Source organism: Euphorbia lathyris, chromosome 10, assembly GCF_963576675.1.
Source record: "Euphorbia lathyris chromosome 10, ddEupLath1.1, whole genome shotgun sequence".
Classification (NCBI taxonomy): domain Eukaryota; kingdom Viridiplantae; phylum Streptophyta; class Magnoliopsida; order Malpighiales; family Euphorbiaceae; genus Euphorbia; species Euphorbia lathyris.
Window position 1 is genome coordinate 35,968,251 of NC_088919.1, and position 14,059 is coordinate 35,982,309.

General features: G+C 38.6%; 1 protein-coding gene across 5 annotated transcripts; it reads right to left on the reverse strand.

The window, feature by feature from the left end:
- Positions 1–720: 720 nt before the first annotated feature.
- LOC136208653 (uncharacterized) lies at positions 721–5,866 on the reverse strand. Of its 5 annotated transcripts, none has more exons than XM_065999746.1 (10): positions 5,666–5,865; positions 4,525–4,616; positions 4,232–4,431; positions 3,306–4,148; positions 2,922–3,213; positions 2,533–2,742; positions 2,152–2,325; positions 1,703–1,897; positions 1,485–1,598; positions 721–1,359 (listed from the first exon to the last, which is right to left on the reverse strand). In XM_065999746.1, the coding sequence occupies exons 3-10, from the start codon at positions 4,255–4,257 to the stop codon at positions 1,012–1,014; spliced, it is 2,202 nt and encodes a 733-aa protein (XP_065855818.1). In that variant the 5' UTR covers positions 4,258–4,431; positions 4,525–4,616; positions 5,666–5,865; the 3' UTR covers positions 721–1,011. The 5 variants fall into 5 exon arrangements, with proteins under 5 accessions (XP_065855818.1, XP_065855817.1, XP_065855814.1 ...); XM_065999745.1 differs by lacking the exon at positions 5,666–5,865 and adding exons at positions 5,394–5,434; positions 5,518–5,656 and having other exon boundaries at positions 3,306–4,431; XM_065999742.1 differs by having other exon boundaries at positions 3,306–4,431; positions 5,666–5,866.
- Between the last annotated feature and the right edge of the window lie 8,193 nt (positions 5,867–14,059).

Below are 14,059 nucleotides of genomic sequence, written 5' to 3' on the forward strand. Positions count from 1 at the left end.
AGCAATCAATGCTCCAAAGCAAGCAATTATGAAAATCTGGCAGCAATCAAAGGAAATTGAGGCAATCATCGCTCGACGAGCAATGCATAAGCAAGCAATCAATGCTCGAAAAATCCAACCCCGAGCAATGGATATGCAAGCAAGTTGGCGTTTGGAAGTCCAGCAGCAGCGACCTGAAGGTGATCCAATGAGGTTAAGTTTAGGTAGCGGATACACACTCCCGAAAAAGCCTAGAGCTGATCAACGTAGCATAGGATGTGAAGACAAAGAAACAGACGGGTTAAGAAACTACTGTTATCTGGCTTGGGCTCTTGAAACAACAAGAAAAGATCTGGCAAATGAATCAAACAAGAACTTCAACCATGGAGATTTTAGCCCTTTCCGCTCTTACCGAGAAACAAAACTATCGAAAGAAAGACTGAAACCATTTCATTCTGGCAAAAGTCTATCTACACATGGAAACTCTAGTGCTTTCAAGCATTACAAAAAGGATACTGACAGGAAAGGGAAGGCAGTGATTTATGATGTTTGAAAGCTTTGTCCAAGTTCAAAATTATTCAACACATTATTTTTGTTGCAATTTTATGGCTCTAGTATTTCAATCTCAATGCACACAATTTTATCCCTTTTTAAGTACAAAGACCAAGTCTGATTGCTATGATATAAAGAGACTTTTTTTTTTTTTTCTTTTTTTATGAACTGCATTTGACACTGATAGTCTACACTACAGAATCACAATTGAAACTGCTCTTGGTTTTTAAAATACAAATTAATAAGATACAAACAAAAATGAAACTTACAAGAATGAAATAAAATGATTCACTTCTATTTGCTATTCAAAATATTCTACTTGACAACAAGATTTGTCTCGTGTACAGGAAATCTGATGGTTTCACTGACCACTCGAACATTTTCATTATTTTCTTCGCACATAACTTTCTTTCCTCTCTTCTTCATATTTACTTGAATTTTTTTGAAAACATATATATATACAAACAACATGAGCACTCTTCACATTCCTGCAGACCAAACCTCACGAAGGAGTTTGTACCTTTCATTTGCCAGTTTCGGACTAGTATTTTCAGTCTGCTTTCCATCTCCATTAGGTCGAACAGTTGATGAAGATTGTGATTTTTCAATTATGGATACAAGAGGAGAATCCATTTCTTCTAGTTCTTCATCGCTGGTATATCCTTTCCTTTGTATGAGAGATACATTTCTTGATAACTGAGATGCATTATTTGCTTCTGCAACCTTTTCAGCCACATCAGCAGAGGAAGGTGGATTGTACACGACTGCAGCAGCCACATATGGGAAGCTTCTTGTCGAATCTCCCAGAAATCTTCGCTCCACAAGACTCTAGAAAAAAGGAACCAAAACACAGATTTCAGTTATTAGAGCAAGAGTTATTGAACTAACAAAATATCTCTTTCAGACTTGAATGAATGTTTAAAAATGGCAATATGATTGAAATAGCATTTCACCTCAGCATTCAGAGCCTCTAATACATCCCCAGGGACTGCATCCGGACAGAACTCGTCAGGAGTGAAATTGCAAAGAATCCGCTTAACTAATGAGAGGTCAATCGACGGGCACACCTTTGAAACATGAAGAGGCAGAAATCAGCAAATCAGAAGCTAACCAACTTTAAGAAAAAGTGAAAAAAGATTTCATGTGGATGTGCTATGGTTATAAATTCAACCTCTTTTCTGATTGTTCGATCCATGACCATGTCTTTTGGAAGCATCAAAAGATCACTTAATTCATTAAGTAGGTAGAAGGCTTTAGATTCCCCGTTGCATTTTTCAACATCATCACTGTCGTGCTTATCTTCTTCCACGGGATCATCGGCATCCAAGCCAAACATATCAGTAAGCAATCTGGACCAGGTACCAACCTACATTGACAGTACATTTCTCAGGTTTTAGAACCATAAAATTAGCAAATCTTCTCCAAATTTGCTCAACCACAATAACTATTTCCAGTGCCATCATTCTAACAGATAAATGCACTTAAGAAGTCTGGCATTTTAAGTTACTCTTGTCTAAACGAAGAGAAGCATTTAAATCACAAAAATATTAGCCTTTCGAAGCATATGCAGACAAATAATGCCAGTACAGTATGTTTGCTTTAGGCATTGAGAATACATACAGAATTTTTCAGTTGTGCACCAGAACCAAAGCTCAAGTTCCCAGCAGGAATAGGCAGAACCTTTGAATCTACAATAGGATCTGATACGGGATCAGTTGGGATTTCCTGGGCTGACTCACGAAGAATAGCATTAAACATTGCCACATCTAGTCTCGCAACACACTGCTCCATAACCTGATGAAGAAATCATATGCCATCAACAAAAGAAAGATCTGATAAGAAAGCTAAACCGGACCAAAATCTCCTAAAGTACTACTTATGAACTGTAAATTATTTACAAACTATTCAAGCACTAGTCCAAATCTCTTGTCTGCAGTCACATCACAAAAAAATAAAAATAAAGATAGTGATGATTCAAGAACTAAAATGGAAGATATATACCATTCTTGCTATAATGGGTAAGCAACCACAGTCGTGTCCTCCTGCTCTAACAGGACAAAGTCGTTGAGAGGCATCTCGAAAAGCATTTTTCCATAGGTTTATAGAAAAGCTTCCCTGCTGCTGATCACCTAGTGCCGGTCCTAACAACCTTCCAAATGATTTGTTGGAGGACAAGGCCCCAGTTGGAGATTGCATGTGTGGAGTCAAAGCCTGAAAACATAACAATGAAAAATTCTCATGTATTAACTATAGTGCAGGTGATAGTCTTATCAAAACATTTTTATAAAATTAACCATCAAAACTATATTTTTAAGAAGAAACCATGGTGACTTATAGTTAGTATCTTATTTCAAAATTGGCAAATTGCAATCGTATGAAGTTGTTCTTACCTGCCACCACACTGACTCTACTATTCGGGAAAATATCCAACACTCAACTTTTTCTAATGCAGTTATGTAGGTTCCTGTTTCTTGCCAATCATCTGCAAACTGCAAAAATCCATTTACATGTTTACTGCCTGAACCAGGCTTCCATTTCAACGGGGAAAACTTCCCTTCACTTTTCTTGCTTCCCGCATTGGTCTCAGCAAATTTTGCAAGTGCACTTGACTGATGTGAAATGCCAAATGCCTGAGCAATAATCTCTCTCAGCACAATGGTGTTAGACAACCAGAAGCTCAACCTGCATATGCGGAACAAATATTAATTTAGTCTGCAAAAACAGGAATCAACACTTCAAAGTATATCTTCAACGAAAACACATAAGTAACTTGCCTTGGAACATCATTACCACAAGACTTTGAAATCAAAACAAGTCCTGATGCAGTATTTTTAGCAATTGTAGCACGCCTATCTTGAGTCCAATACTTGCAAGCATGAATGTAGAGTCTAGAAAGGCGCCGGGCAGGAGTGTGGACCTTGTGAGCCGAGCTTCCATGCTCAGGTATAACAGAATACAATGAAATTTCAAGAGCAGCAACTTCTCTGAGCTCCTCTTCAAGCTTACCAATTCTAATTTCCATCTCTTCGATTGTTTCATTTAAAGCTGCATCATCCTCATGTTCACCATTCTCTTCAGCATTAGTAGTTTCATTATCACTTGCAGTACTCTGAGTGCAATTTGAGGCCTCATCCAAAACTTCTGTTTCTTTTCCATCCTCAACTAGCTTATCATCAGCTCCATCAGAAGACTCTGATGAAGGCTTGCTAGGGACTCTCGTGTCTTTGAATTTTTTTTCCAAGGAATCTTTACTAGTAACTCTGGATGGCCCCTTATTTAGTTTCGCGGGTGTCCTAGGAGTGCGATTTACAGCTTTAGGTAGAGATTTATTAGATCCAGTATCAGGTTTTACTCTTGATTTACTAGAATTCTCTAGGGACTTCTTATTGTTAACACTCTTAGGCACTCTTGAAACTCTATCTAATTTCTCATCATCAGCTGTCAGAGAATCACTTTGAGATGATACTGAATCTTTTACTGTATCAGTATCTGATTCTTCTTCCTTTCCCTGCTTAGGCTCTTTCTCTAAGTCACTTAAACGATCATCAGTATTTTCATTATTGTTGACTTTCTCGGTCATGGCAATGGCTTTTGGATCTTGAGGTGCCTCCTCTAAACTGTTGACATTATCATCCAAATAATGTATAACCAAGTTTTCATAAACTTCAGAGTGCTCTGAGCCCGTGTTCAAATCACTTACCAAAACACCGGAGTTTGGTTTAGCATGCAAAGATTTGGTTTCAGTTTCCTTTCCAGTCAATGTCTGTTGAGGTTTCCGGTCTCTCTTTTCAGTTTTGGCTGAGCGCTTTGATGGAGTGCTGTTTGGAGTTCTCCTTTTATCAGTCTCTTTCATTCTTAACTTGCTTCAGCTCTTCCAGTACAATCAAATCAACAAGCAATCTGTTTCATGAAAGTGAAAAGGGAAAAAGTCAGCAACTATTTTAAAACTCTACAAAATTCAAAGGCTAGATGCACTATATCATGTTGACCTACTTTTTTCAAGTGGAGAGTTCCTCAATTTCCAACAGGCAGAACAAACTTATTCTGCCCTTTCCTCTGTTATTCAAAGTACACTACGAGTAGATCTGCAATGAGTCACAAGATCCAATCATCAGGAAACAAGCGGCTCAAACATAATGAGCTCCACTTCTCAAAAGGTCTCGAAGTAAATGTAAGGGAAACAACTACAATATTTGACGATTAATATACAGAGATAGAGAGCTCTTTCAAGGCTAATCAATCAGGAAAACAGAAAAACAAAATTGAGAAAATTTGGAAATATCACTTTACGCAAAGGAAACTCAACAGGGATGAGAAGTGGAATCATAAAAATCCATTTTGCTCACCACAACAACAACAACCAAAAGAAGCTCTGTCCAGATAAGAGACATCGGATAAAATCAATAAAATCCGTCATTCATCACTATCTCTACAAATTGAATAAAATCAATGGGAATATCTGACTAGTGGCAAACATAAGTAGGAAAAAAGTGTCAACAGTATAAAGAAAAAAAAAAAAAAAAAAAAGAGGTTTCACGGACCCGTCTGTTTACTTCTTCTTACCCCCCGGGATAAAGAATCAAAGAACATTATAAAAACACAGTGTTAAGATCATTTCACAAATTTGAGACTAGAGATAAAAAAAATTAAGCACTAAAAGTTTCAATCAAAACACAATTTGAATCCGATCTTGCAGTTTTAATCAAATTGCACCCATTCTAATTTAGCATGTGAATCAGATGAATTGGAAGATTGCCATTAGAGAATTACAACTCGCCGTGTTAAGTTGAACTAAAAAAAATAGCAATCAAGAAAGCAGAAATAAAATCAAAGCAAAAGGAACTGAAACTCGAAGGTTTAACCTTTTATAAAGCTGAAGCAGAAGCAAAGTTTATAACAGAAACTGGCAATGCAAAACAAAATCAGATAGCAGAAAGTATATAGAAAGCGAAAACAGAAGCAGAAGAAAACAAGATCCGGTCTTACAAAAGAAGGAATGCTCCGATTTCTCAATCCTCAAAAAAAAGAATGCAGTACGTTTCGAGTAGTCAATTCGAATGGATGTTTGAGAGGCGTAGAAGAGAGAAGGAAAACGACAAAAGAAAGTTGAAGAACCGACAATAAATGAACTTACTACTTGCAGCCTTTCTTTGTAGAAAGAAAGAAACTTCTCACTCTTTCTTTCTTCGGGATTATCACTGTAATATCATATGGGAAAACGATGATGATGAGTCTCTTTCTTTCTTTATTTATTTCTTTCTTTCACTCTCTCTCTATAAAACAAAGTGAAAGTTCTTCCTTTCTCACTCTAGAGTTGTATGGGTGGGTGTGGAGATTGCGGGAAGATGGCATTTAAAAGGTAGTGGCTGTAACTGTGTACGGAGAATCTACTAAGACCGGAGTTAGCTGTCGGTGGGAAGATGTGACCGGCAATGACCGGTACAAGGCTGACGCGTTATGCTTAAGTTTCGATCGGTATACCTAAACTGCCATCATTATCTGACTTCAATTACCACGATGTCAGTTTGTGGGATCTAAATTAAACCGTTCTACTACTCACCAAAGGGAAATTAAATAATTACAACTTCCTAGTTTTCCCTCACATCTTAAATTTTACCTTTCAAATTCAACTTTTCAAATTTAATCAAATTGTTTTTTAAAACATTTGGAGTAATATATATATATATATACAAATTTTTTTATTTAGAAATATATATAAAGATAAAAATATCCTTTGAAATTTGATTTTAATTTTTATTTACATTTTATTTATTTTTTTAACTGTTAGTTAATTTGATTGTTTTTAACAAAATCAATCTTAAAGTACATTTTGTAAATTTTCAATTTATATTTGAAAATGATTCAAACCAGGTTTATTTTTATACTTTTTAAGTAAAAAAAAAATTATTATTATTTTTTTAGTAGGAAAGGAAAGGAAAACAAACAAAGTCGCTTAACCCGGGATCAGCCTGAGAAAGTTGACCCCCACCAAATCATCCAAGATCAAGGACGAAATGAATAACGGAGGTAAAGAAAAGGTTGAGAGACCCAACATCCTTGAATGACCTTCAACCGCAAGACGGTCCGCTACTCGATTTTGCTCCCTATAAATATGGCCGAAGCTAAGAAAATCAAAGGAAGAGTCAATCCTTCTAATACCTTTGATTAATTTTGGCTATTCAAGCAAATAGCATTATTCTCCGATATCATTTTGACCGCTTCAAGGTTATCAGACTCCACCAGAAACTTCTTCACCCCAGATTTTTAGCTAGCCTAAGGCCAGAAAAAATCCCCCAAAGCTCTGCAGAAAAGGACGATCCCATGCCCAAATTCTGAGAGAAACCAGAAACCCAACCACCACCATCATCTCTCAGAACCCCTCCCGCGGCAATTCTCTCGTCCTTTAGACAAGAGCCATCAATGTTTAGCTTAACCACACCTTCATTAGGCCTACACCAGCCTAAGAGATGGACCTCTTTCATCTGAATAGCCCTAGCCAAGGGATCCTCAACGAAGCTATCAACCAAGGTGCAAATCTTTTTGGAAAAGAAATAAAAAACATTAGACAAAACAACCGTTTCTCCTCCAAAAATCTCCTCATTTTTCCATTTCCAAATCTGATGGCAAACCACCACAAATAAGAGAATACCATGCTTCAAATCAGCCAAAAGTTTCCCATTAATCCCATCCACAAACCAATCAAGCTCAGAGTGGGCTAAAAACGTAGACAGCACCTTTATAGGGAGAACTTTCCTCCAAACCTCTTTACTTTTCGCACAATCTCTGAGAGCATGGCACAAAGTTTCTTCCTGACCTCTGCATCTGCCACAAGCTCCAGACTCCACCAAATGCCTCCTTTTCCTATCAGAATTAGTAAGCAACCTATTTTTAACCCCTAGCCACAGGAAGCTTCTAATACGGTAAGGAACTTTTAAGGCTCAAATCGTCTTCCACACCTCTAGGTGCGAAGAATCCAACTCCTGATAGAATGCCTGAAAAGCTGATTTACAAGAAAAAGCCCCGTTGTTTGTCAAAGACCAACAGTAACTATCCATGTCTTCCTCCTTACTACTAATCTTAACTCCTCTAATTCTCAAGAGTGATTCCAAACTAAGGTAAGAATCAAATTTAGACCAAATCCAATCACCCTCAGAATCCACCACATCTGCAATCCTCCAGTTCTGAATTTTTAAAGGCGGTAAAGACTCACAAACCTCCAATAAAGGCTTTTTACCAATCCAAATATCATTCCAGAAGCTGATGGATCTACCATTCCCAACATTCCACCCAATCCCTGAGCAAAATTCAGCAAAAACCGCACTAAGGCCTTTCCAAAGAAATGAACAATTAACCACTCTATCCTTAGGACCCTCAAAAACCTTATCCTTTCTATATTTACCGCATAATAATTGAACCCAAAGAGCTGAAGGAAGTTGCCACATTCGCCACAGAAGTTTCATTAATAAAACTTTATTATTATCTCTGGCTTTTCTAATGCCCAGACCTCCCATATCCTTAGGTTGACAAACCTCATTCCAAGGAACCAGGTGAATCTTCCTCCCCTCCTCAGCTTCTCCCCACAGGAACCGACGATTAATTTTATCAAGATCCTTGAGAACAGGCTCAGGAAGATGACAAGCCTGCATAATGTGATTAGGAGTCGCACAATTGACAGACTGAACCAAAGTAAGGCGACCTGCGAGAGAGAGAGTCTTAGCTTTCCAAATGGCACACTTCTTATTGGTTTTATCCAAAGTATCCTTAAAAGACACTTTCGAAACTCTTTCACTATGGAGGGGAATTCCCAGATACTTCCCCAACGAATTAGTCAGAGGAATTCCAGACAAATCACTCAACCTTTTGCAGGCTCTCTAGTTCATATTCTTATAACACATTGTTAAAACACCTTTCCACATGATTTTGATTTGACAAAATGATTTAAGTTAAACCATGATTAAGAGGCAATTAAATTTAAGTGCTTTGATTTAATTGTACTAATATGTTTGTTCAATGTTGAGTATAAGTATAAATGCAAACAGAAATAAAAAGTAAGACAGGACAAAGTCAGCATGAGAACACAGCACAAGCTGAGTGAAGTGTAACTCAGTATAATAGAAGAAAAGTCATATTCAGAACAAAACGTTTGAAGATGGAGCTAACCAAAGAAGCTGAGTGGAACGCAACTCAGTATCAAAGAAGAGAAGTCTTCCTCTAAACTAATGCTTGCAGACGAAGCTGACCACAGAAGCTGAGTAAGAATATGACTCAGAAACAAAGAACAAAAGCAACGTCAATAAAGTCAAGTTGAGTGTTCATCACGACAGCGCAATTGATCCGTTTGCTAGAAGACAAGATCCGACAACTGTCTGCACCAATAACAGAAGCTTTGGAATTATGCCCAGAGTCAATTTCGAGATGCATGGGTCAACTATCCGTTAGCTAAAAGACGAACTGGCGCTAGAAGATGAACCTGCCGGAAGAAGACAAGCCTGACGCCTGCTAATTTCAGACGACATGATTGGCCTGCAAATCTGAAGCTGACCAGAATAATGACGCAATAGATCCGTTTGAATCCAACAGATAATTCCAGATTCAAATCATTAGAGCTTCAGACCTCAACTATAAAAGGACAAGTTCATTCTTGGATCCTTTGCCGATTGCCGAAAGATACAAGAGAAAAAAGAGCATACATACAAAGCACATTCAAATAAGAAAAAGATCTTACACCAAATTTCCATTTCTGTGTAAAAACTAGATTGATTTTGTAATCATCTAAAGTGTTCTTCATCTAGAAAGAACAAGTTTGTATCAATTGTAAAATTGAGAGAGTTGTGCTGGGTACTCGGTTTTAAGTACTCAGCAGTAGAGAATTTGAGTGTTCGGTTATAGCGCCCAGTAGGAGTTGAGTAGACGAATAGAGGAAGGTACTCTTGCATATTCAACTGCCTTGTAAACGGTTTGTGCTCTACTTTTAAAGAGCTCGGTATTGGATTGAAAAAGCCCGGAGGGACTCTGGGGAATGGACGTAGGCGGAGAGACCGAACCAGGATAAGTCTTCCTGAGTAATTTCTAACTCTCTCTCGATATATATTTGTATGTGTTGCTTGATTAAATTGCTCATGATATAAATTGTAAAAGCTGACACTGAGTAATCGTGGTGCTGAGTTGGAAGCTGACCTTAAGTGTTAATTCCAAACTCATAAGTAAAACAGTTCTAGTCAGCACCTGACTAAAGCTGTCTTATGTCTCTCGGTCGTGCTGACCAAAATAAAGTCAAATAACTTAAGAATTAATTAAGTCAGCATAATTAAACGAAAAAATTACATTAGTTCCTACCCCCCCCCCTTGGAACTAATCACACGAGACCAACAAGTAGTATCAGAGCACAGTAGCTCACTACTAAAAGATATTACTATCTTGAGCTGATCCCGATAAATGGCTGAGAACAGCACTCGTTTCCTTACAGGGAATCAAACAACACAGATACTCCCTGAGGGATTATCAATTAGTCTGTCTCCCTTGTTTTTCGGTTCAAATTATACATTTTGGAAAAATAGGATGAAAAACTTTATTCAAGCTACAAACATGAGCGTGTGGCTTGCAATAGTTCAAGGCCCATATGTGCCTTACAAAACAGTAGACAACGAAAAAGTTGTCAAGAGTGAAACTGAGTGGTCAGAAGATGACCTTAGAAAATTACAAAATAATGCTTCGGCTATCAATATGCTTCACTGTGTGCTAGATGCTGCAGAGTACAACAAAATTTCAGGTTGTGAGTCAGCACAGGAAATATGGAAGAAGGTCAAAGTAACCTATGAAGGCACGAGCAAGGTCAAGGAGTCAAAGGTGAACCAACATATGAGATTATACGAGCTGTTCGAGATGAATGACAACGAAGACATCTCGGAAATGAATGCTAGATTCACCAACATTATAAATGAGCTGAAAAGACTCAGCAAGAACTTCACAAAAGAAGAGCAAGTGAAGAAGATCTTGAGAAGTCTACCCAAGAGCTGGCAAGCTAAGAAAACAGCTGTGGAAGAAGCTCAGGACTTGACCACGTATAAATATGACGAGCTGATCGGATCTCTGCTGACCCATGAGATCTCAATGAAGAACTTTGAAGCTAAAGAAAAGTCAGAAGACAAGAAACAAAAATCACTTGTCATGAAAGCTGACTCAACCGAAGCTGACTCATCAGATGATGAGGAGATGGCCATGTTTACCAGGAAAATGAAGAAGCTGTTCAGAAAGAATGATAAGAACAGCAAAAGGCCATTCAGACGAAGTGATAAGTACAAAGCTGAGTCTAGCGACAAATACAAAAATGACAGCTCCAAGCCTGTCACGTGCTTTGAGTGCCACCAAATTGGGCACATTAAATCAAGCTGTCCAAATCTGAAGAAAGAAAAGAAAGATAGTAGAAAAGCTATGGTGGCCACATGGAGTGACAGTGATGAGTCAACCTCATCTGAAGTTGATGCAAATAAAACAGCAAATATATGCTTCATGGCCGACGACGCTGTTGACCACTGCCGATCTTAGCAAGCTGACCTCTCAGATGACACTGACCAATAGGATCACTCCAATGAGGTAACATCTTTACTCTTGCTTAGAAATGAAATGGTTAACGCCCTGAGTGACTTATACACACTGACTAAAAAGTGTAACAAGAAAATAAAGGCACTCAGTAGGCGATGTGATGAGATTGAAGAGGTCAAACTGAGTGACCTCCGATATCTTCTCCAAGACAACACCAGGCAAGATGAAAATCTAAAAGTCATGCATGGTTTTGTCTCGGAAGTCCAAACTGAGTTAAAGAAACTGAGAAAGGACATCACAACCATACAGAACCAGCTGAGTAAATCAGCAAAGAAAGGGTTCTATTCCAATGCTGAGTATCATGGTACTGGTCAGCATAGATGGTACACTCAGCGGAATAGTCAGTGTGACTGTTGTGGGAAAAGAGGACACACCATTGATGTGTGTTGGTATACTCAGCGGAATGTCCAATGTGACTTCTGCGGAAAGAAAGGCCACACCACTAAGGTATGTTGGCATGCTCAGCACAATCGTGTTGACCAGAAACAAAATCACTCTCAAAGGGTGACGTATTTTGACTTCTGTGGTAAAGCTGGCCACACAATAAATATATGTTGTCACAAATTAAAACATGATGTAGCACCTGTCTATGCTAACCAACGAGGACCCAAAAAGAATTGGGTACCTAAAGATGAATGATTCAAAATGCAGGTGAGCCTGAGGTGCGTGGAGAAGTCAAAACTTTGGTATATTGACAGCGCATGCTCGAGGCACATGACTGGTGATGAAACTCAATTCATCACACTTGAGCGTAAACGAGGTGGAAGTGTAAGCTTTGGAGACAATAAAAAGGGTAAGATAGTCGGTTCAGGTACTATCGGAGGTAACCCTACTATTGAGTCAGTCTCCTTAGTCAGGGGTCTCAAACATAACCTATTGAGCGTAGCTCAGCTGTGTGACAGCGGTAGAAAGGTTGTATTTGATGCCACTGAGTGTCGGATACTCGAGGGAAAAACAAACAATTTGATTTTAACTGCCCCTCGTGTTGACAATGTGTACATGTTGAGTTTAGAAAAGAATTTTTCGAAAAACATATGCTTAGTGTCAAAGGAGGATAACTCCTGGCTATGGCATATGAGACTTGGTCATGTAAGCATGGACCTCCTTGCCAAATTAGCAAGAAAGCAATTAGTTGAGGGACTGCCCAAATTTAGATTTGAGAAAGATCAATTATGTAATGCTTGTCAGCAAGGTAAACAAACTAAAAAGTCTTTTCAAAATAAAAATATTGTCTCAACCAAGCGTCCATTGGAATTACTACATTTGGACCTTTTCGGACCTGTCCAGCCACTCAGCTTGGGCTGGTAAGAAATTTTCCTTAGTCATTGTAGACGATTTCTCGTGGTATACTTGGATCATCTTGATGAGTAGCAAGGATGAAACATTTGAGATGTTCTCCACATTAATCAAAAGGCTTGAAACTGACAAAGACCTAAAAGTAGCTCATATTAGAAGTGATAATGGCGGAGAATTGAAAAACCAACAGTTTGACGAATTCTGTGAAGCCAGTGGCATTGACCATAATTTTTCTGCTCCTAGGACTCCTCAACAAAATGGGGTTGTTGAAAGGAAGAACAGAACAATAGTTGAAATTGCTAGGACAATGCTGAGCGAAAATAGGCTTCCAAAGTATTTCTGGGGTGAAGCTGTCCACACATCATGCTATATACTCAATAGGGCTTTAGTTAGACCTATTCTCAAGAAAACCCCTTACGAACTTTGGAAAGGACGAAAGCCCAACATTGGCTACTTTCGTGCCTTTGGGTGTAAATGTTTTATACTTAACACAAAAGAAAACCTTGCTAAATTTGATGCTAAAGCTGACGAAGCGATCTTTCTAGGGTACTCAACTAACAGTAAAGCATATAGGGTGTATAATAAACGAACTCAAGTTGTAGAAGAGTCTGTACATGTTGAGTTCGACGAAACTGACCCTGCAGGTAAGACAACTCAGTCCGCTGAAGATGACCCAAGCTCAGCTTCCGCTGACCAAAACGGAGACGCTGAGTCATCACCACAAGAGCTGACCAAAGGTAAACACGAACCCAAAATTACCTTTGCTGACCGATCTACTCCTGCAGATATTGTAGAAACACTTGTTCCTGACAACTCAACATTACCCAAAGAAATAAAAATTCCAAGAGGACACTCGGAGAAGTCCATTCTTGATCCTGCTGAGAACAACCTGATGACAAGAAATCAACTCAAGAGATATCTTAGCAATGTTGCGTTCGTCTCAGTATATGAACCAAAGAACTTCACCGATGCTGAGCACGACGAATTCTGGATCAATGCTATGCAAGAAGAGCTTGATCAATTCAAAAGAAATGAGGTATGGGATTTAGTACCAAAACCTAGGAATCAAAAGACCATAGGAACTAAGTGGGTCTTTAGAAACAAATTAGATGAGCAAGGCAATGTAGTCAGAAACAAAGCCCGACTTGTAGCCCAAGGCTATAGTCAGCAAGAGGGCATTGACTATGGTGAGACTTTTGCTCCTGTTGCTAGGTTAGAGGCTATACGTATATTATGTGCATATGCTAGTTTCATGAACTTCAAACTATATCAAATGGATGTCAAAAGTGCTTTTCTTAATGGATTTATAAACGAAGAGGTATATGTTAGTCAGCCTCCGGGATTTGAAGATCCAAAATTTCCAAACCACGTTTATAAACTCAAGAAGGCCTTGTAGGGCCTAAAACAAGCACCACGTGCTTGGTATGAGAGGTTGACCAGTTTCCTGCTGACCAGGAACTATGTCAGAGGCAAAGCTGACACAACCTTGTTCATTAAGAAAAAGGATAAAAATACCCTGCTAGCACAAATTTACGTAGATGACATCATCTTTGGTGCTACTGATGAATCTATGTGCAAAGAATTTAGTAAACAGATGCAAACTGAGTTCGAGATGTCGGCATCTTCATCA

Bases quoted from the DNA above. Each gene is read 5' to 3' on its own strand.
- LOC136208653 (XM_065999742.1), bottom strand. From the start codon at position 4,384: ATGAAAGAGACTGATAAAAGGAGAACTCCAAACAGCACTCCATCAAAG. The intron at 3,214-3,305 runs GCAAGTTACTTA...CCGCATATGCAG, and splicing joins TGTGGTAATGATGTTCCAAG to GTTGAGCTTCTGGTTGTCTA. The intron at 1,599-1,702 runs GTTGAATTTATA...CATGTTTCAAAG, and splicing joins ATCGAACAATCAGAAAAGAG to GTGTGCCCGTCGATTGACCT.